This window comes from Conger conger, chromosome 9 (assembly GCF_963514075.1).
Source record: "Conger conger chromosome 9, fConCon1.1, whole genome shotgun sequence".
Classification (NCBI taxonomy): domain Eukaryota; kingdom Metazoa; phylum Chordata; class Actinopteri; order Anguilliformes; family Congridae; genus Conger; species Conger conger.
In genome coordinates this window covers 53,221,618-53,245,346 of record NC_083768.1, presented here as the reverse complement: position 1 = coordinate 53,245,346, position 23,729 = coordinate 53,221,618, and the positions used below count along the sequence as shown (strand labels likewise).

Here is a 23,729-nt window from a genome sequence, read left to right as displayed (position 1 = left end):
ACACACACGGGCAGACACGCAGGCACACACACACGCAGACATACACGCGCACACATAGATACATACACACGCGCAGACACATGCACATGCACGCACGCGCAGACACATGCACACGCACGCGCGCACGCGCGCAAACACGCGTGCACGCACGCACACGTGCAATGCACTTGTCCTCTGTCAAGACTGTACTGTATTCCTACTCCCTCTAAACTCGCAGAGACAGACAGGTGAAAGCTGGCAACAATCACCTGTGGAATATACACTGTGAGCACTTTATTAGGTAGACCTGCACACCAGCTTCCATCCATCCATCCATTATCTGAACCCGCTTATCCTGAACAGGGTCGCAGGGGGGCTGGAGCCTATCCCAGCATACATTGGGCGAAAGGCAGGAATACACCCTGGACAGGTCGCCAGTCCATCGCAGGGCACACACACCATTCACTCACACACTCATACCTATGGGCAATTTAGACTCTCCAATCAGCCTAACCTGCATGTCTTTGGACTGTGGGAGGAAACCGGAGTACCCGGAGGAAACCCACGCAGACACGGGGAGAACATGCAAACTCTGCACAGAGAGGCCCCGGCCGACGGGGATTCGAACCCAGGACCTCCTTGCTGTGAGGCGGCAGTGCTACCCACTGCACCATCCGTGCCGCCATGCACACCAGCTTGTGAATGCAAATATTTAACCAGCCAATCATGAGGCAGCAAGTAAATGCATAAAAGCATGCAGATGTGGTCAAGAAGTTCAGTAAGGTGACAGTAAAGAAAATAACCACGTATTACAACAGTGGTATGCAGAAGAGCATCTCTGAACACACGTGTCAAACAGCATGTGGATAGGCTACAGAAGCAGAAGACCAATAAGTCTAAAAAATAAGTCTAATAAATACACACTGAGGGTATGTTTTCATTGGATGAACAAAATAGGAGGAATACCCTTTCATTCACCCACAGTTTATTCAAATGCTACTTTTAATATGGGAACTGTTACATGTGTATGGTAATGTACAGCATCACTTGCATCTTAAAATTAACGTAAGCTTCTGACCAATCCACACAGGAGTCAAATGTAACATCGATAAAGTGCCCGAATCTCATTGGGAATCAACATTACCATCATCTTCACTGTCCCGCTTTATAACCGTCTGTTGACATGAAACACCTCCTACCCGCGGTCTCAGCTCCCCAACCTTCTGAAATGCGGCCTTTTTATCTCCCAGCAGGCTCAACTCGATTCAGCTGCAAATGGCCCCTCAAACCTCCACTCAAACCCCGTTTACAGTACAGCGGCCAACAACGGGGTGCTTTAGCATCCGAACAGAGAACCGCCACTATTGTTCCGGCTGGGTGCCTGTCGTCTGCCGTGCTCTGTTAGCCGGTTAGCGTTCCCAGGCCTGCCGAGGGCCGTGCTTACATAACTGGACTATTAAGTGCCCTGTCTCTACAGGAAAACGTGAGAAAGGCACCTGAGACAGACCTGGCTGCATGTCAATCGTCGATGCATTTAGCATTTCAGTCTGAAGCCACAATGTAGATTGTGGCATAATCTTAGGTATACCTTATAGATATTTTATTTCAGTGTTCTTTTAATACAATTGAATCTTAGATGTATTATGTATTGAAGTAGAAAAGATTATCAGTATGTAAAATCCCATCAAATTTGGGGGACTATGTATAAAAAAGGCTGTAATTCCTACAGGGTTCATCCAATAAGGATGTAAACCATCAAATTAAAGCTGAAAGTCTGCACTTTGACCACATAGTTATTGTATTATTTAAACTGTTGGAGTACAGGGCGAAAACAACACAAAAAGTGTCACTGTTCAAATAGTTACAGACTGTGCTGTATATATGTACAATATATGTATATGTATATCATCTTAATCTCTTTGACTACAAAATATATACCGAACAGCGTTTAACTCTTTCCATAAGAGACATGACTCTGCAAGAATGAGTGACTGTTTAATAGGAAGCAGACCTTCCTGTTGTTTCTACATACACATACAAATGCATGCAGATAATGGGTTCATTTACACACTCATAAGGCCGCATTACAAAATCATGCTTTTTCCATTATACAAATCAGGGTAATTGGTACATTCACCAATACCCTGGACCAGCAGCTAGCACCAGAAAAAACTTCCAGAAATGGGTTGTACACATCCATTTTGTAGCAGGTCAACCACAGAACTGAATGGTCAACCAGTATAGTTCCCAGTTTTTCCCCCCTTTCCTCTTTCCAGCTGAACAGTAAATAATTCCTGCAGAAGACTAATCAGAAGCGTGTGCTCCTACTGTTCAATACTAACGGCTTTACCTAACGGATTTAACGGATTTACGTAGGGGAGTCATTTCAACACTAGTGCAACCCCCTGAGTGCACAAGCACAAATAATACTGTCGCAGGTAGTATTAAAAATAAAATTAGAGAAATGATTGGCAGTTCATAAATGTAATCATAAGTGCGGGGCAGCCTATAGCCTAGTGGGACCCAGATGGATTGTGGTTCGGTATAGACGCAATAAGATCCGCACAGCTGTTTGGCCCTTAAGCAAGGCCATTAACCCCACATTGCTCCAGGGGGGTTTGTCCCCTGCTTAGTCCCATCAACTGTAAGTTGCTTTGGATAAAAGTATCTGCAAAATAACAAATAATACAAAAAAAAATTTTATTAAATGGGAGAGAAAATGGGTGTCTATGGGGCAGACCAAGCCACTGCATCCAGGTAGCAGCAGCAGGGGGCAGGGGCGAGCCACACTGTACCGAAACCCACCTTGTAGAGGCCGAAGAAGCCCAGCTCGCGCATGACGGACAGCGCGCTGACCCGAGGGCCCGTGGTGATCTCCCCGGCAACCTGCAGGCGGATCTTCACAATCTCCAGGGGGTTGGTGAATATCACCTGGGAGCCTCCAGCCTGGACACACAAGCACACAAGATTTACAGAGCACAGCATTTTGATCTTACCCATTACTGCCCTTCTAAAACTAAATCCACATTAACAAGTTGCTACACTTAACGTTGCGTGCCACAGTACAACACCTGCAACAGCTGTTTTTAAAAATCACTATGTGCCTGAAGAGGCTTTAAAACACATTTCCAGCTGCGCAGGTAATAGCTATAATAGTATTTTGAAGGGATGTCCCCAAATCTGAATACAATATTTGGATATATACAAATAAGCGGCCAAAATATTTAAACCTGTCAGTTAGTAACTTCTCCTCAGGCAACTATAATAGCTTTTAAACGCTTCCTGTAGCCAGCTACGATTCTTTCAAATCTTGCTTATTTTTCCCAATTCTTCATGGCAGAATACATCAAACCCATAGATATTCTTCGGCCTCCTTGCATGTACGGCATGATTGAGATCTCTCCACAGGTTTTCAATGATATTCAAGTCTGGGGACCACCATGGCCATTCCAAAACCTTAATCTGTCTTTCCTGGAGGTACTTCATGGCTGATTTTGTGGTATGCTTTGAATCATCGTCTTGCTGGAATACCCAACCTCTCTTCAACTTCAAAGTCTGGACTGACCTCTGAACATTAGCCTCTAGAATTTCTTGATATTTGGTGGAATCCATTCTTCCTTCCATTCGCACAATATTTCCTGTGCCCCCAGCTCCCACACAACCCCAATGCATAATGGATCCACATCCATTCTTCACAGTTGGCAAGGTGTTTGTCTCTACAAAAGATTCACCATTTTTTCTCCAAACATACCTTGGTTGTGGCCAGTTAAATTTTGGTTTTGTCAGTCCAAAGAACATAGTTCCAAAAGGCCTCAGGATTCTCAATTATTTATTTTGCATACTTCAGACGCTTAATTTTGTGTTGAGGTCCTTCTTTCTGGCCACTCTGCCATGTGGGTCTTTGTTGTTTAAAGTATGTTGTATTGTTGTCCTTTGAACAGATAGACCTGTGTTTGCTACATTGTTTTGCACCTCTTTTGCAGGTTCTTGTGTAGGTGATGTGTAGGTTCTTCTGTGCAAGTCTCTGGCCATTCTATCTGAAATCTTTCTTGATCTAAAAAAAGTTTAATAAATGCCTAATAAAGTGCTAACTGAATACATGCTTTATTACCAATAATAGAACTTTTGCGCCGATGAATTTTGGCAAAAATGTTTTTGGTTTCATCCCCGTTTCTTTCTATCAGCCAAGAGAACCCACATAGAAAGAAAGAGTCATTTTGGAGAGTGGATCGGTAACCTGTAATTCTCACACCCAGCCAGCCACAAGGAAGCCAGTTAGCACACTGCTAACAACCCACAAGCTAGCTAGCTAGCAGCACATCACAACAACTGTATTTCAGTGTTTTTAGTAATCTCAAATAAATCAGATCAGATATATAGAGAATGATTGCTAATACACCCTCTCGCTGTTCTTCCCTGTAGTTATTGAATGAATATAGTATGAATACCTGTGTCAGATAGTTATCATACTCCCCTTTCTGTAAGATGTGATTGTTTGCCAACTTGCTTATCTAGCATCAAATTAAGTTTCACTCAAGAGAACTAGGAGGAAAAATTGTATATTTGTAGTTTTGGGAAGCCCTGCCTAATTGCATTTTTCAAATAATTATCCAAAGAGATATACAGATTTGTGGTCAAGATGCAGCATTATCTGTACACATGTAGCAGTTTGTTAGGAGTGGGCAGCCTAACCTTGCCAGGTGGATGCCTTTGTGGCCTGAATTCCCCTCAGCAGACACCTGACCACATACACAGGTGCACTACAGGAGCTATGCATGGGTTAAATATCTAATTCCCTTACATGGTTCTCATGTTAACACAAAATTATATATATAATTCCACTAGAGTAAATGCTTATGATGTACGACTTCCTGTACAGTGATATTTTTCATGTCCTTAAGTCACATACAGGGTGCGTGTGTGTTGCATGCTACCCGCAGGCAGCAGGCTTCCCAGCAGAATATGCTGGTTACCAGGAATACCACCACACAATGTTAGTCTTCTTTCACTTGAGGCTGAATGCATGAGAGCGGACTTGCCAAAAACCTCCAAACTACCATTTAAGCAAGTCTTAGCTAAAAAATGTAATTTATTCGTTGCTTATTTGAATGTATTGTCCCTCTTTGTGTGGTGTTTGACCTTTGTCTGGGGTTTGCTGCTATAGCCTATCCTCTCAGAGGTTTGACGCACTATTCAGAGATGCTCTTCTGCATACCACTGCTGTAATGTGTGGTTATTTGCGTTAGTCACCTTCCTATCAGCTTCGACCAGTCTGGCCCTTCCTCACCTCTCTCATTAACAACGGGTTTCTGCCCGCAGATAGTGGGCACGTTTTTGCCCACTACCTAATAAAGTGATCATTGAGTGTATATTGTATTTCACCAAAGGTACTTTCAAGCATTATCTGCACATGTTGCCACACTTTTCGGCTCTCTGGCCAGAAAACCTGGCAAACTGCCGCCTCTTCAGAATGATAAAGGAAAGAACATTTCAGGCTTGCTCTTATTTCTTGCCCTATCTTTTTCCTGTTGCTCCTAGTTACTAACGCTGTGCACAGAAAGCGCCAGAGTGCAATTAGATAGAAATCAGTTTCCATGGATTTCTTCTTCGTTCGGGCACCCATAAAAAGGCATACTGTTTGCTTCTTTTGCTGGGGTATATGAATGCTGAATTGTTTGTGTATTTATATCTTACGGGCAGGCATTAAATTGCTCTGAAAATCTACACCCGTGTTCAATTAAAAGTCCTTTTTATAAGTGCTACCATATTTTTAGAAAAAGATTTAATCTCTTTATTGAAGGCACTCTTTAAACAGGAATGAGTGAGAGACCCAAACTTCTCTCTTCCGAACAAAATAATAACAGGGGAACTTACAGAGACGACAGTTGGATAAAATTGTAATGAACTGAGTAACAGAACAATCATATCTACTTATATGGAGACATTTTTGCTTGTTATTCATAACAAACTAGTAAAAAAACACTCTAGGTTTAAAAAAAAAAAAAAAGAAAAAAAAAAGGAAAATGAATCAATGGGCCTCTGCAGCAATGGAACAACAAACGATTCGATATTTAAGGGGAGGAAGAAAAAAATGAATAAAACTGAATAATGAAATTGTTTTTAATGCAATTTATGCGATGTAGGGATGGATAAACGAGGCTTCACCCTTTTTTTTTTCTTTACAGAGTTTACAAAACAGCAGGTAGTTTGTTGAAAGAAAAGCGCATATTTGATTACAAGACACAAAGTCAGAGCGGGGCTGCTAATTCCGGTAATTACAAGGCAAGGCGATCTCCTGAGGGACTTGAGAAACAGCACAGACACGCTGGAGTAACTGTGCCGGGCCACCTGAACGCCAGGTCAGGACAGCCACGTGGAGGAATTCCTCGCGTCAGCCGTTCCACTTCTACACGCACTCTCAAAAGACATACAACTGCTCTGAGCTGGGAGCAAACATTAGACATCCGCCATTAATAATCACTTACACTTTCACAGGTGCCTCCTGCACGGTTAAAGAAGGGCTTACGAGCTGAAGGAAAATAAACACGTTTCGAAAATTAACGAATGATTACGAACCAGTGCAACGGAAAGGAATTTTTACAGCTGTTCCTATCTTGGCACGGAGTGATCCGTTGACTGAAAATTAACAAAGCATTCGTTCTGCATGCTTAATTCTGCCCTTTCTAACGCACAAGCACATAAGTTTTGAGCAGCCCAGCCCTTAAATGAGGGCCAGCAAGCAGACGATAAGCGCAGTGCCAGCTTGTCTGTCGACGGAGCCTGACATTCTTACCACATAATCATTATGCCTCAGCAGCACTTAAATATACGCCATGTTTCAAAAGTACCAATTTTGGCAAGATGAAGAGAGGGGGCAGTGTGCTGCCAGTTCTGGGTATGGCTTTCAATAGACCAAGCACTTCATTAACACGTGTCCCTGTCAGCGAGTGCTCGGTTCATTTCCTAAACCCCATTCCCTGCAACACACCCCATTTTCCTCTAGGACTGCTGAAGTTTGCCCGTCGTTGGCAGATCACAGCTTTTTACCCCGTTTTACTTTGTTCAAATAAATAATTCCATTTAGCGTTTATTAAACATAAACAAGCAAATGCTCGGGAGCGTGAGGCGTGGATTGGGAGACGTCTTCTGAAACCAAAAGGCTCTCCGGCACAAATTCCACGGGTTCTGGCAGCGCCGATGGACCGGTCACGAAAATCCGCTAAATCAACATGATTTCAAAGAGAAGAACATTTTTTACACCAGCCCACTGTAGCGAGCGGTAAAGCGCGCCTTATGCCTCTTATTCTTATTGGTTTTCCGTTTTAGCAACGTGTGCATTTTATATTTAGGTTTTAAATATTTGAGTATGCTTTTGATGTCCAGTCAAATGTAAAAAAAAAACTAAAATGCTAAACAGCATGCACATGAAAATGTACAAAAGGTGCATTTCTAGGTATAAATTGTCCTGAAACTCTTGTGTTAGGCCCACTGGATTCATAAAAAAGAGGAATGAAAGGCCTCCTTTCATTGGGGAGCACTGACGTGACGGGAGTGGGCTGGGGGCGGAGGGTGGAGGGCGAGGGGTGGGGAGGCGGTTGGGTGGGGGGGGGGGGGGGGTTCGGCCTTACCTGCCGGCCCCTGACAGGTCACTGATCAAACACACGAGCTCTCAGGTAGCCATCCCGTCTGTCCGTCTCATGTGGCAAGCACAAAAGCCCTCATCTCGCCGTCTGCGCTCCAGACACAAGGCACGCTCGCTAATCTATAGCCGCTGCCTGAGGGGAGAAGTACCTGTCTGACCAACCCCCCCTGCCCCCGCCACCCCCTACACAGATTCTGACAAAGATTTGCCGTGGCTTCCACAAGCTCCAATATGCTGCGTGAATGACAAACGTAGACTGCAGGGGGATTCAACGCATCACAAACAGACTGCAAAATGAACGCAAGACCACCTATTTTCCGGAGAAAATAGAAACTGCCAGAACAAGATTCCCCTGCCCCTGGATTCAATCAAAGTCACACGAGACTTCGAGACCAGATTTAAATCAAGCCAGTCGTATGCGCTTATAGATGAGTGTTTAGTTTAGCATTATTATAATTTAGCATTTAGTCCAAGCTCCCCAGCATGCTTCTCCTGGGGTGAAGTTACATTCTGTAGTGCCTGTTCTCATGCTAACTGACATTTGTCAACTCTGCTATCTGGCCTACCTGTTGGCTTTCATAATTGTTCACGCAAGTCTTTTCCCACAATGAACCGACATGTTACTTCTACAGGTCCACAAGTCTGCCATGAACAAATCACCTCATGGGCAGGTGAAAATGAAATTGACTAATGAAATGATTTACCACGATACACTATTGAAATGTCAACGCACTAAACGATTCATGGAAAATTGTTTTTAAACAATGCACCAACATCTAAGTGACAAAGGTCTGATCCAAAACAATAATGTCAAGTATGAAGTCAGGAATGTGTGCTTCTCCATGTCCATTCATAGACAACCGTGTCAATCACTCAGGGAAAGGTCATCTTCAGTAGCAGTGGCCTAACAGTGATTTGACTTCCTCTGTCATGCCACATTATAGTGAGGCACTTTTCAAAATATGGTACTAAATTAATCTGGGATGGCTTGATAAAGCCTGACCGTGTTACTGTTGCGGTTCAGCAGCAACTATTCTATGGGAATATCTTACTAATGAACAGCCTTTCTCTAGGTGTATAAAACTGCTTGGTGTGTATCACTGCTTCACTCGCCTGATTACTTTGCTTGCACTGTGTTTTCAATTTACAATAAATGGGAATATTATGCAAGTACAACAAGGCTCCTGCATTATTTCACTAACAAAAGTAAACAAAAATGTAGTTTCAGTCACAAAGAGAAAGGCATTAACCTTAGCCACGTAAGACGTCGAACTGTGGAATAATGGGATACTTGCAGAAGGGGGTTCAAAATCAACTGAAACACTTATAATAATATGTGGAGTGTAATGAATTAATGATTTGATTTTCAGATGAGGACCGAAAATGATGCAGTGTCAGAGATTTAACGGGCTTGTGAATGTGTTGTGTATGAAGGTGTTACTCACGCATGCACCAGCAAGAATTTCAGCGGGAAGAGGGATTGTTCCATCTTTCCGGATGGTTTTTCCACGGACAAAGTCATTCATCTGTAATTTAAGCATAAAAATATAAAACACAAGCACACTGCATATAAGCCAGTCCTATACTAGTAGTACAGTATGGAGTGTATGTGAAGCTACAATGGTCAAATACAATGCAAGACACAAAAGCCTTTTCCCCCATTGTCAATGAACTCCAGCTTCCCTACTGATATGCTAAGCCACAGTGGCTAAACGGTTCTTAGAGAGGATATAGAGAGGAAACGAAGGCTATTCTTAGATGAAATGTGTCCCCTAAAGGCAACAGTCAGGCCACCATTTTGATTTGGATTAAGTACGTGCGGTGAAATAAAGCACTTACTGTAAGCTTTATGGCCTTCTCTGGAGCCACACCCAGAAGCTGCGGTAACAGACCTATAATTAGGAAACACGATGATTAAAAAAAGAGAGAAAGAGGCCAGGAAGCACAGCTCCAGGGCTCAAGAATTTCCTCAATATAACACAAGGCGCACTGCGTCCAATAGTCTTATTGCCCCAGCTAATGAAAGCTACTGATGTGGAATGTTTAGACATCAAAACTTTAAGAGGGTGACAAAAAAAACAGTGAAAGAAAAGCTTTGCTTCCAAAAAAACCCCCTAAAAATAAACAAATTAATCTGATTCTGGCGATGGAGAATACCCCCCTCCCCCCTTTGAGTAACAAATGAAGCAATGGTGGGGGCGCGATCATGACGAGGCCACACAGACGCCAGGTAGAAAGGTATCATTACGCCGGCTTTGGCATATAATGAAACCAGCGAAAAGCAGAGGCGCGGTTTGCCGAAGAGCACTTCGACAGCACTTGATTTTGCGGGGTTAATTAGACAGGGTCCTGAGACAATGACATCATCAAGCTACCGTTTTAGAACAAACGCGATCCGCCTGCGTCTTTCGCACCGTTTGATTTTCAACATGGAAGCACTTAACCGAATTCACAAGAATCGAAACAAAGAGAGACAGGGTGGGGGGGTGGGGAGATTGATCTTTGCATTTTTATTTTTCGAAGCATCTAACTTCACGATTTCATATTCCCTGGAAACTCTATATATACGGTATGTAAATTCAGCTTCCTACAAAGTGGAAAAGAGGTTTGTGAGAAGTTATGAAACCATTAGGCAGAGTCTTCATTTCACATTTCCAGCACGCCTGCATTGGTGCGGTGTCACTCATCTAGGATGTACGCGGTGGGGCTGCGTTAATGCCTTGCATGTGCGCAACATAAGCTCCCGACCAGAAGCCACAAGAGCTTCAGAGCTGGAATGAGCTCCTATATAAAATAAAACGCATACCGCCACTTTCATGGTGCAGAACCCCGTCTGCATTCTGCCGGCCTGAAAAGGCTTGCATAACGCAGCGTTCACAAAAGAAACTACCAAACATTCATTTGTTCATTTCTATTTCTCAAATTCAAATAACGGCGGTAGGAGAAAGCCTTTGTGAGTATCTGAAAGATGGCAGGCGTGCGTGTCCACGAGTAGAACCGCAAGAGCATTAGCGCTCTATATATTCCATCTACCTTGGAATTTTTTTTTATCTCGGTTTTAATAGTGTGGCCCGCGTAGCCGTCACCCACACAAAGAGAGGTGCCAAGTGCTCATTATCTGAGCATGGCTGATGGCTGCCATTACGCATGTACAGTCTCCACACGCACTTCACACAGTGCCCGCTCCTTCTGGAAGGAGGTCGACACAAAGGCTGCCTTTTTCCCCGCGGCTTTGGCGCAAGCCGTCAGGGTAACAATGGGAGAGCGGTCAATAGGACCGTGACCCCTGTCTGCAGAAGCTTTCGGCGGCGCCCCTCGTCCACCGGCGGACTTTAGAGACTGACCTCTGTAGAGCCCGAAGAACCCTTCGTAGCGGACCACCTTCTTGAAGCAGTCGAAGCTGTTCTTGTACATGAGCTCTCCGATGAACGATCCCGACGTCCGCTGGTTCTGCATGCGGGTTTTTACCAGGTCGATGGGGTACACCGCTGTGGCCCCCACAGCTGAGGGCAAGAGAGAGAGATGTTGACACCGGTAACAAAACAGGGTTCAGCATTAAGGGGGTTTTTTTTCCCCACACTTGCCCACTCGGCCATTTTCGTAAGAAATCTACTAGCACAAACTAAATTTATCGTTGGCTGGATTTTACTTTAGCCACTGTGTTACTTTAAGTTTACTTGTGACAAGACAAATCTCAAAGCCTCTGTAAAACCTAAACCACAAAAACCACAAACTGAACATTGAATGATCTATAGTAATATTTGTTGCATCAGTCAAGACTACTGTACTAATGTTCCAAATCTATGATTGGTCAGCGGTCTCGGTAACCAATGTGACATCGGCCTGTGAACATTTTCTTTTTCTCACACACAACTCAGGATTCTGCCCTAGCCTAGCTCCACCAGACGGAGAGTTCGAAAGGGGTGAGGGGTGTAAAAGGACGTGAAACAAATCCAAAACAAAGAAGTCACATGATTTCAAACTCATCAATTAGACCTCCCTTCCAAAAAAAAAAAGAAAAAAAGAAGCAAAAAAAAGCTGCGCTAGCTACAAAGGGCTGCGATGCTGACGGGTTTTAATTAAAAAGGGGTTCTGCGGGGCAGGCGCTACCTCCTTATTAACCTGTCTCTTGGCGAAGCCCGACTGGAGCCAAACGAGTCAAAAAGGCACCACCTCCGAAAAACCTCTGATCAGTGACAGGTACAAAAGAATCCGCACACAAGGTTCCCGTGGAGCACGCCCACCACCCTGGGAGACGTGGCCTTCTGAAGGCAATAGGGCTGGCTTTGTGCCTCCTCCAGGAGCCCCACCGGGGGGTGGGGGGGTGAGTCTGTGTGAGTGTGTGTGTGTGTGTGTGTGTGTGTGTGTGTGTGTGAGTGAGTGTGTGTGTATGTGTGTGTGTGTGTGTGTGTGTGTGTGTGTGTGTGTGTGTGTGTGTGTGTGCGCGAGTGCGTGTGCGCGTGCACACGTGCGAGTGTGTGTGTGTGTGTGTGAGAGTGTGTGTGGGAGTGTGTGTGCGCGTGAGTGTGTGTGTGTGTGTGCGCGTGAGTGTGTGTGTGCGTGTGTGTGAGCGCGTGTGTGTGTGTGGGGGGGGGGGGGTTGGGAGGATGAGGGGGCTTAGGAGCACAGTGATCCGTGACCTACCTCCAGCGACCGAGCCCAAGGAGAACCTGTAGGCCGACTCCGCAGCCTGGATGAGAATGGAGCGAGACGGGTCGCCGCTGGACTGCTGCTCGGAGACGGAGAGACGGACAGCGAGTCAAGCGGCTGTCCAAAACACAGAAGGGAGAGGGGGGGAAGGCGGGCAGGCAGTGTGTCGGGGAACATGTCTGGGGTAAGCCTGGCTCGACCCACCCGAGAGCAACAGAAGTTATTTTCAGGCAGCGACACAATGCGTACAAAGTCGAGTGGTATCCTTGCCTTCCCCCCTCGATTCGTGAAAAACATGCTTAATGGTCATCATGCCCTAGGTTTTCATTTATTTATATACCTTTTGCCTTTTTTGAATTAGATTTCAACAAGTTTGCCATGTATCATGCAAAGAAGGCAGACAGCTCTCTTCCTTACACTCTTACACACATCACTTAACTAAACAAAGCAGCTGGTCATTAAGCGATCTGATATTCAGTGTGTTAAGTCAGTAACAGACCCGTGTTGCATGGTGCTTTCTGCACGTGCAGCATTCTGTTGTAAAGCAAACAGCAGGATTTTCCCAACAGTTTGCTTCGTTGAATTAATGAAAGAAAAAAAGAAACAAGCTGTGATTTCAATCCGGGTTTGTTTATCCCCGGACCTGGGATAGCAGCATCATTCTGCATGTGTTAGTTAAGCCAAACAGAACCCGAGAGGCCTTGGACAAGCCGGTCCTGTGCGCGAGCTAGCCCCGTTAGCGTTAGCGGGCCAGCGAAGCGATTGTGCTTCGTCCGTCCGCGAGGTGGGTACCTGTCACCCTTCCCGCCCGTCTCAGAGGGAGCTCTTCGGGATGAGGGTACCTGTCGGGGGGGGGGAATCACAGATCCATCCCGGGGCCCCTTCCCCCCACAGGCTCATCGGGCGTACTCGTGCTTGGCACTCCAGCGGGGCCCCAGGGCTGGCGGGGCGAGAGGCCAGGCCGCAGGCCAAACCCCAGTGACTGCGGTAGGCCCCGGCGTCTCCACTCTGCCCCGATCGGAACAGCCAGGCGAGGAGGGAGCCGTTCGCCCCTCAGAGTCTGGGAGCACTTCTAACAGACTCTGCCTGACATCCTGCTTTCACCCCCACCCCCTCCCCCCTCGGCCGCCACCGCCGGTCCGCCGGTTTTCAGCCCGCTCCGTCGTTTTTCATTTCCCCAGTCTGCACATCTGAAAACGAAAACGATCTTGGACGGCCGGCGGGGGAAGAAAATTTACGACTTTTTCTGTTTGAGGATTCCCGTGCCAGACCAAATTGCTACATGACAAAGAGGCGGCTTTTTCTGCGCTGGCGGAATGAAGTGCAGGAGGAGGCTGAGCCGCCCGCGGGGGCCGGAGTTATGGCGCTGAGGCACATCGCTACTGGAACTGCTGTGGGGAGCTAGTCCACGTTTATCGCGTAAGCCTCTGTAATGTGGAAATGCACACATTTTCAAATGTACACTTTCCCCTCTTGTAGAACAGTTTCCAATTGTTGCGCTTTGACACCTTTAGCCAAAGTTAGGCTGGAGATGCTCCCGTAGACTGCAAACAACATTTGTGTGAACCTGAAATAGATTTTTTGATTTTAAAAGTACAGAAAAGCAGTGACTTAACAAAACAGTTCAAAGCCTGACTTTAATTTCACATTGTACAATATCTTCACAAACACAATACTTTTTGTTTATTGTTTTTGGAATGGCAGAATGACATAATTAGCATAATTAGCAGAATGACAAAAATGTAACATAAATCCATATTGTGCTGATTAAATCATCGAGTATAGCCTGTTATGTGCAGTAGAGTGAAAACAATTCAAGAGTAAACAAGAGTAAACTATATTTAGATTACTATGTTGAAATGTACATGTAGGCCCAGTTCAATACTGCTACTTCCTCCATTAACTGCATAGAGTATGACTGGCATGTGCTTCCTCCAGCTGAGCAGTGCAGTCATTGTGTTGGGAGTAGGGATGTAAATAATGAATAATTTGGCAATGGGATACTCCTTTTCTTTGAGGGGCTGTGGTGTGTGTGTGTGGGGGGGGGGGGCAGAACATCATATTGATGTTATTAAAATTAACATAATATTATATTCAGATTGTCACCACATGGAACTTCACCCTATCTTTAGCAGTCATACTGCAGTGGCAGAATGACCCGTGTATTTATTTACCTCAGAACTCACATTATCACATTTCCTCCTCTGAACTAACAAGGTCAAGACAATTGTTCAGGTGACTGTTCCGTGTCTGAGCTGGTGAAAGCAGGATGTGATGTGTGCTTTGCTTTCATAGGATTTTGCACGCTAGTTGTTCCGCCCATAAACTTTCGCCCTGTGCTGCCCTGCTCTACATTCTCACTGTCTGCTTGAATGAAATAGTTCCACGTGTGCTACAATGATTTTGCTTTGGCTAACCTTTCTGGCTGTAGCCTAATTTTGTTCATAAGGATTTGTCAGCCACATAACAGCACATTGTGTCGACCGTCATCTCTTTGCATTTGGAAGGGACAATCCACAACTGTAGGTCATTTTAAAATATTTATATCACAAGGTGTCTAAGTTTTATGAATATGAATTATTAACTTTTGCTGGACATGCAGCTCTGAGAAAAACCCCGAACTAAACAATAGCTCTGACAGAACAGTTGTGTACCACTTCTGTGGAAAGCACACTGTAGCGCTGAAAGATTTTTACCTGTTTCTCAGCGAGGTTGTACGGAAGAGACCCCTCCTCCAACGGGGCGATTCTCTCTATGTCGACCAAGCCCACACGCCTATCGGGAAGAGATAACTTTTCAGTTCAGTCCGCAAAACAGCTGACTGAACCGCACAACATGGCGGAAGAGATGCAGGCCTTGTAACATTAGCTTTGCACACCGACCATCCCGCACAAAACCCACGTGGCATTCCTGGATAAGAATTCCTACCATCATGGGAACAATTATCCATGCCATCTCCAATCAGGGTCAGTGCCTATTAAAGTATCGTGTTGCACAGAAATAATCATCAGGTGCACACTGGGAAAGTAATTACTGGTACGCCAGGACAATGCAGACGCAAGCAGGGCGAGCCTCGTACATCGAACATCCTTCGTCCATGCCGTAATTTTCTTAAGAAATGCAAAGCTGATGGCTTAGTCTGAGAACCCCCTTATCCAGACGGTCCGAGCAGACAGTTCTACTTCTTTTGATCACTCCCAACCGTTTTCCAATTGGTTTTGTCAGTGACAGCCTCTGAGATGAGCCTCGGGTCAGTGCAAAGCCATCCGGTACATGGCTGACATGACTTTACCACAATGCCTCACTGTATCTGATACATACTTCATAAAATATTACCACTGTTGTTTATATTTTTAAAATGGTTGCCTTCATGTCAGCATATACAGTAAAAACACCTCTTTTTCATATGAAGCAAGAAAAAGAGTAGCAATTTACAAAAGGTGGAAAAAAAAGGTTATTACAGCCAGGTTTTATTCAAGTAATGTACATGGCATCTCAGAGGTATTAAAACATATATTCTATAATGTTTCTACCAAACATGACCAACACGTATGCATAAGCCTTGTAATGTCCATAGACAAAGAAGACATTTAGCCACTGCAGAGTGATGTCATTAAAGATGCGTCAGCGCAATGTCATACGGTGGTGACGTGTGTGTGAGAGGCTCCTCCTGTACTCACCCCCGGGGCTCAGACAGGTCAGCCAGGTGAAACAGGATGTCCACCTCCATGGGAGTCACCTGACCAAATCTCTGCGCCGCTATGATGAACTCCTCTGAGGCACAAGAGACGGAGCAGGGGGTATCAGCCCTCTCTTCGGGTTACATTACTAGTTACACTTAAGACTTCAATTACATTTAAGAATGAACAAACGCAGTCAGGCACACACGCAAGCACACACGCTCACACAGCACAGCCTTGTTTAATTATTATGATGTTATTACTCTCCTTCAACTGTCATTATAGACAAATATTACCCAAATTTATACAGACTGGTACACTGCAACAACAATAAAGGAGTGTGCTATTTTTTCTTCTCTTTTTGTCTAAATCCAGTTCATTGTTCTACGAATGTATCCGATCCATATGCATTAAACCACAGAACCGTAGAGCGGTTCCAGGCCAGAGACCACATATAGTACAACCCAAACCAGGCACCAATATATCGCGAGTCCCATTACTGGCATCGAGTGACTCAAGTGTAGCGTATGCTGTTACACGGTCCTTGCGCTACTCTATACAACGCAGCAGAGCTCATGTTTACTCTGGAGCAGTAAACACTTTCAGCCCGCAAGTGGCCTGCCTCCCTCCCCGTACGCTTCCTTAACCACTGTGCACATGAGAGACCGTCACGGTTCAGCTACGGTCAACTCCTCTTTACTAATGGGAACAAGGATACCCGACAGCGGGTTACACTGGCCGACTACGTCTACCTGTACGATGTGGCACCGGCTCCATAGCGAGGAGGGCCACACGAGCGCCCACACCCTGTCCCTTTGGGAGCGGTGGGGTGGAAGGGGTGGGGTGACAGAGGTTGGGTGGGGTTTTGTAGGCGGGGTGGGGGCTGGTGGGATTTGTGGTTTTTTTCCGAAGGTTCCTCCAGCTCCACATGAGGTACCAATCAGGAGGGGACGCAGGAGTGAAGGAGGGCGAGAAGGACGTGTAAATCTGCACGCGCCAGTCCCTGTGGGCACTGCGCGAGACGATAGCATCGCATTCCGAGCGCGCCCGCCCTGCGTTTCGGCACGATTCCACCGCGCCAGGGCCACTCCCGAGGTTCACCGGCCGGGCAGGGGGACTGGTGAAATTTGTGGCTCTTTCCGGAACCTTCCCTCCCTTAGTTTTCAGCAGGGTTCCTCTGGAACTGGGGTCTGTCCAATATCACCCTGCTGCACCATTTTTTTCTCCTTGTTTTGTCCTGTTTTATCACAATTTGTTTTCCTACTTTGCTTGTTTGTTTGTTTTAGTTGCCCTGTCCTCTAGGAGGCTTCTGAACACCTTTGTTGTAAATTATAGCTGGAAATGAAAATAAAGTTGACCTCCCAAGAGGGGGAGGGGGTGGTGGCAAGGAAAAAAACCAAAAAGAAAAAAGAAAGAGGATCCGTATTTTTAGGCGACTCGCTGAACGGAGAGCAGAGGCGGCCTGTGGAATGGGGGGGGGTTTGAAAAGCCCAGGACTGTAGGGATCGGCCTCTTGTGTGTACTGTGCTGTGTCCAGCAGGCACAACCACACACAAAGAGGGGTGGGGTGGGGTGGGGTTGTGGTTAGGGAAGGGGGTGGGACAAAAGAAAAAAATAAATGAAACAAAATGCAACTAACCTTTAGTGACTTCGATGTCTTTTCGACTCCCGGCCAGAGTAGTGTAGATCTTCTTTATGAGCTCCATGTTGTTTAATAGAGAATTAAAGCCGTTAAAGTAGGAGAAACTGACCTGGTGGGACGTACCACCACCAGCCACCTAAAGAGGGTACATAAAAATGGAGAATATAAGTGGGAGGAAAAGGTGAAGAAATGATGAATACAGTTCTGTTTTATAGTAAACACAACCATATACTGCAGGTAACACATTTGGGGGGAAGGGGGGCAACCAGCTTCAGCTTTTCTTTTTCTTTTCTTTTCTTAGGAAAGAAGGGAAAAAAAAGGGATCAATCACTAATCGTTAACATAATTCAGAACCATCAAGCCCTTACAGGAACTAAAAAAGTTACTGCTTGAGGACCAGTAGTAATTTGAGATGATCCAAGCTCCATGTTTTAATTAAGATGTTTCATGAGAAGTGGTATCTAATAAATAGGGAACAAAATAACAAAGAACTGGGACCTTAAAATAGAATCTGCAAGTGTTGTACCTCAACATACAAATTAAAATTCCTGAAGTCTACAGCTTCCTCTCACAGAAGGACAGGGTTCTCCTCGGATTCATAGCACTACGTACACTCACACAAAGCCCAAAGCAAATTTCTTAGGCATTTTGCTTATTGGTTTTATCAGGTTGTACAGATATAGTCCCCCTGGCCTCCATAAATCAGTCCACTGGACTAGTTATGAGGTGAAAAACATGTTACCTGCTATTTTCTTTAGTAGGGGGGTGGGGAGGTACACGTTAACAACCCCTCACTAGATGGCAGTGTAAGCTTTACAGAAACTTTGTCTCGCCTGAAGCTACCAAATCAGGTACCCCTCCAACACTTCTCTTTACCTAAAGCAAAACAGAAACCTCTCTCTAACAAGGCAGGTTCAATCGGCCTCCGTCTGCGAGCCGACACCTCTCCGCCCGTCACATCAGTATGACGGTCAGGCCTGCTGACAGAGGAGCTTGTTTTAAGGAGAAAGCGGTTTTGTAGACACCAGGTCCGGTTCTTCGATTATTTGTGTGCAGCCCCTGTGAATTAGAGGACGAGGTGTCTAAGCTTGAGTTTTACGAGAACATTACCTTTATTTCAATTCATTTCTAATGGCTTCTGCGGGAGCGTGTCTACCCTAGCTCCCTCGTCTTTGAGGTAAACGCTGAGAGAAAATGACAGAGGGCACGAGCGGCGGTGTTTATGTGGAGGGCTGCGCACATAAACCAGAAAACCTCCGTGCTCGAGGGGGGAAATGTAGAAAAAAAAACATCTAAAATAGGCTGAACCGCTGAAGGGAATTGGCTGCTCAATTTAAGGTTGATTCCTTTACTGAAATAGACAGTCGCGGCTACCGGGTTGGACTTGGGACTCACAGCGACCAAGGACTCCTCGACGAACGGCGTCAGCATGTGTGGCCGGATGGTGACCATGATGTCCCGGAAGTCCAGGGCAGTGATAGTGCCAGTCCGGGCCTTGTCCCTCTGGATGAAAGCCTGTCTCGCATGCTCCAGTTGCATTTCCTGTGTAACCATGGAGACAGTGAGTTATGGAAACTGGCTGGTGAGACAGCCATCCGGCTCAGAATGCAGAAGCTAGATCCTCGAGACCAAAACAAAATCTAAATAAACACTGGAAGCCCTTTTCTCATACAGGATTTTTAATTAATTATTTTTTCAGATATCAATAGGGCACGCTGTAGACCTTGGTGACAATGAAAACCTTGTAATTCCAAAATGTCCCCAAATTACAAGATGCTATTTCCAGCAGGGATAATATGGCAGTGACAAAACTTGCCATTGTGACATAAACTTTCCCCTTTATTTTCAGGTTCCAGATTTAGTTTGTTTGTTTTACTGTGGGAAACTAAAAATTGAGTTATTTACCAAGTTTAAGTAGGGAATATAGAAGAAAGGGCCTCACCACCCTAGGTGTTCACACGGAACATGATGAGGCCCTTGCCGCCATTTTCCCTCTCAGTTACTAGGAGTCGGCAGTTGGTGGAGCTGCAGTCATTTGCTCTTGAGCTGTGTTGGTGTGTTTCTCAGATTATCCGAGGCCTTGATTAAACACACCCCAGGGTATACATGCTCAACGTGCTGCCACAACATCTAATCACACCTCAAGGCTCACGGTGCCACACAGCCCTGCAAGAAGTGCTTCTTTAAGACAATGGGTAACACTGACACAGTTACTGTACATGTGGTCTTATAAAGGCCATGTTTTTAGAGATTTTAGAACAGCAGTTGATAATACCTTGTAATATCGCAAATTGAAAGCAAAGTGCAATTACTGGATTATAACAATGAACAACAAACAATACCTTAATACTGGGCTTATTCTTATTATATGCGATTATGTATACAAGTATGGGTAAAGTATTTACATGAATTCCATACACAAAGTTACAATGCACAATGCATTCAAAGGTATCATTTTCTTTGGATTAACAGACCAATATCCAGTACCAGAGGCTATAGGCTCAATTCAAGGCCATACTAAGCAACAGACAGCAGTAAATGGTCATATACCACCTAAAAACTGACGACACCGGGTTTCAAGATTGACATACCATGAGAGAAAATCTGCAAAACAACGTTTCAAATGGCAGGATGCCATGAACACCTTCACCCTTCTGTCAGAAACATCAGTTGATTACAGTGAAACTTAGTTAAGGTTAGCATAATTGCTATACCCAAAATGAAATGTGTGCCAGGAGCCTTTAAAAAAAAAATCAATTCAATTCAATTTGATTTATATAGCGATTATATAGCGAACACAAGATTATCACAAAGCAGCTTTACAAAGAGACCCCCTCTGAGGCCGATTGGACATCTCTCTACCAAAGAAAAAAAGGCCTAGAGATATTTACAAAAATTGGTGCAATGTAACTAAAAAGACCGAATTAAAATTGACCCGGTAAAAAAAGGAAGAAAAGGTCAATAATAGTGCCACTGTGGTAGGAACAAAATTTTTTTAAACTGAATGACAAGAGAGTAACTGAGGGGTAGTCAAAACAAGACAAAAACTCTTGGGCTAAAGTCCCCAGACCAGCAGAAAGATTGAATTAAAAATGTTTGAGAGACAGCTGCAAAACAATTGTGGCACACAATCTTGCATTTGACCATTTTAGGCATTAAAGCCTTAAATTAATGCAACTGTGGGGGCCTGGAGACGTGGTTTGCTGGTGGGGTTCAGATTTTAGAGGTATTGCAGGCCTTTATTTGAAAAAACACAATGTTGACACCACCACTGCTTTATTGCATTTACAAGTTCTTAGATTTGAGGAAAAACATTAGCCAAGAGCTCTCTGTTTGGCGTAATTATTTAGTGAGTGTGTTGACATTTTACCTGAACTGAAACAATGAAATACCTTTGAAGAAAAAATGTTACAAATTCTCTTCGGGAGGTCATTTTTTTCACATGCAATGCGTTAAAAAAAATAAAAAAGAGCTTTTCTTTAGGAGTTAGAAATACTACAATAATAATAATAATACGAGGTATAATTACAGCATAACTGAAATGTGCTTTTGCTACAAGCATGGTAGCCTAACATCTGAATCATAATGAGTAGAGATGAATGAGGTCAGGACCACATACAAAGAACCACATTTAACTTTCCAGAGTATTTCCAAACTCCTTTTCCAGATCATTTTTGCGAGACAACCAAAAGGATCCTTTGCCAGAATTTTGATACGGAAATATTTCTTATATAATCTGGCCCAGTGAATCGTAAATATTCCTTATAATTCAAATCTCCAGAGGACGTCAACAGCAAAACGTTTACAAGACGGCGGCTGTGAAGATAAGTTCCTGTGCGTTCGGATGCATTACAGGTCATTAACAACAACCATCACTCACAGCTTCTTTTGCCACCCACAAAAGGCTTTTGGTATCAGTAGTATATTCCAAAACAGTTACAATATTATGTAGGCTAGTTGGTTTAGAACTATTTCCCCCATAAAATATTAGCAGAATAGTTGAGCTGCTTCACTGCTAATCTTCACCTGCCTTGTCAATTCCCCATCATGAGAATTGCAGGATATCTTTCCCCAGACTGACAAGCAAAGTACACGCTATTGGAAAGTCCCTGAATGTAAAAAATAATCACACATTTCGTTTTTTCACTCACGGTATATCACAAGAGCCCATGGCCAGGGAATTTGATAACTAAATAAAGTTGATGTAACAGGAAATGTTCGTTTCGCACTCATGGCTGTGTATTTCTGTAGCTAAGTCTCTTTTGGAATGAAGTGCTGGAAAACAACTGAGGGTCACAAGGAAAGCACGCATGTGAAAAACGTCTCCACCAGCTAGACAGTGTCGGTGTGTTCCGCGGCATGTTTCCTAACCCATCTGGTCCAAGTTAACGGTAATATAAAAAGCTCATTCAAATGTGGTGAGGGTAGATGCAAACTTGGCATTGCTCACCCCTCCTGCTGCCCGATTCCAGGTCTAGACATTATATTGGAATGGCTCGCACACCACAAATACAAAAGGAATGCTGCAGCCCCGCTGATAATATCACTTATAGAGAAACATTTCTACCTGTTGGCGAGGATCGGTTAGTGTTACGACGACGTCATCTAATAAAAGCCAACTGCTCCTGCAGAAATACAACCTCAGTGTTTCATTAGTGTTTAACAAAGTCAATATGCTTTATTGTGTTGAGAAAAATGTGCCCTGGCCGTTATGTGCGCAGGTCTGGCTGGGGAGATGACAAACCAATCCCTGAATATAGGGAATCAGTAGATTTTCTCTACAATGCACTTGGAATCAAGGTCAAATTAAGAGGTGCTTGGTAAAACTATTGAGCAATTAAGAGGACTATTTTTTCGCAAGAGGAGGATGCTTATGTGGTGGAATAAGCCTACCAGTAGGAACTGTGTGAACTCTCCATAAGAGAGGTGCTTCTTTCGCTCCTTGCCAAAGTGCAGCTGCATGAACTCCGAGTCCCAGTTAAAAGGAATGTGCTGATGAATCGTGGTCTGGCCAAAAACCTGCTTCACATCATCTGAAGGAGAGAAAATGAGAGGAACAATGTTCAGTAAAAAAACTAGCTAACTACATGATCACAGAGAAATATGACCTTTGGACCATGGCAAACAAAGAAGATGACAACACACATGATCATCAAGTGATCGTCCGCCAAGCTCCCATAATGCATTGCCCCTTTACACCAGGTGCGGCTTTTAGCTAGAGGAAAGCGGTGTACTTTCCTTATTGATTTCCCATATTGATTACATGATTGAACATCTCATTTTCAAGGTTGTTTCTTAAATACCCACAGGCTATCCTTGATGATTTTAAAATGACACACATGTATCTGAACAGAGTTGAAAAGGTAGGCTTGTTTCCCCCGAAATTTTGGACTGCCCAAACTTTCGGAAAAATCAAAACTGAAGGAATAAAAAATAAAAAAAGTGTTTGCATAAACACTGGTTCAATCCATCATTTCAGGACAGCTGGCATTCCTCTTGGATCTGTTCTGTGTGCTGTTCCCTGGCCAACATAGTATAATTCAAAAGCTAATTTGATAGCTAAGGATTAAAAATGCATGCAAATTGGCACTCATTTCCTGAACGGTCCAACATTCGCTTCCAACGGCATCTTCGACCTGAAAACATCACCGTATGAAGCCTTGAACATGTGCGTAAGGACAGTAGCATAAACTGAATTGTTCTTGGGATGACAATTACCCTTATAAAAACGAACGAATGCAACTACAGCCACAATGCTCATAGAATTAAAAGACAAGTAAGTCCTTGAAGTAAAGATTAGGCAGCATGGTTTTCTAGATTTATAATAAAGCCTATTAAAGGACGATAGACAACACCGGTAGGATACATCTGACATGAAGACACACGGTCAGAGCGCTGAAATGAAACAATTTGATAAGAAGGCGACCTGTTTCTTATTATGTTAGAAATAAACAGCATTTCATACAGCATTTTCAAACAGCAATCAGAGAGGGGGTGTGGGGGTGGAATCCGAGTGAAAATTTCACCCAGGCTGTCTGTCTTTGGAACAAGACAGCTCAGGCAGGTCTGACTCTATAATGAGGCAATAAATATACAGCATTACTACAGAGTAACACTGCTGCGTTATTTCAGACTC

At 44.3% G+C, this 23,729-nt stretch overlaps 1 protein-coding gene across 2 annotated transcripts in view; it reads right to left on the bottom strand.

Moving 5' to 3' along the window:
• The window catches only part of LOC133137027 (electrogenic aspartate/glutamate antiporter SLC25A13, mitochondrial), a 66,577-nt gene that overhangs the window by 7,781 nt on the left and 35,067 nt on the right, over positions 1 to 23,729 (bottom strand). For both annotated transcript variants that reach the window (XM_061255003.1, XM_061255004.1), the window contains exons 5-14: positions 22,487 to 22,626; positions 18,989 to 19,135; positions 17,591 to 17,729; positions 15,952 to 16,045; positions 14,968 to 15,046; positions 12,266 to 12,350; positions 10,966 to 11,124; positions 9,461 to 9,513; positions 9,067 to 9,147; positions 2,785 to 2,925 (exon numbers count right to left, since the gene is read on the bottom strand). In XM_061255003.1, coding sequence (XP_061110987.1) covers positions 2,785 to 2,925; positions 9,067 to 9,147; positions 9,461 to 9,513; positions 10,966 to 11,124; positions 12,266 to 12,350; positions 14,968 to 15,046; positions 15,952 to 16,045; positions 17,591 to 17,729; positions 18,989 to 19,135; positions 22,487 to 22,626 — 1,118 coding nt within the window. The remainder of the gene's footprint in view (positions 1 to 2,784; positions 2,926 to 9,066; positions 9,148 to 9,460; positions 9,514 to 10,965; positions 11,125 to 12,265; positions 12,351 to 14,967; positions 15,047 to 15,951; positions 16,046 to 17,590; positions 17,730 to 18,988; positions 19,136 to 22,486; positions 22,627 to 23,729) is intronic.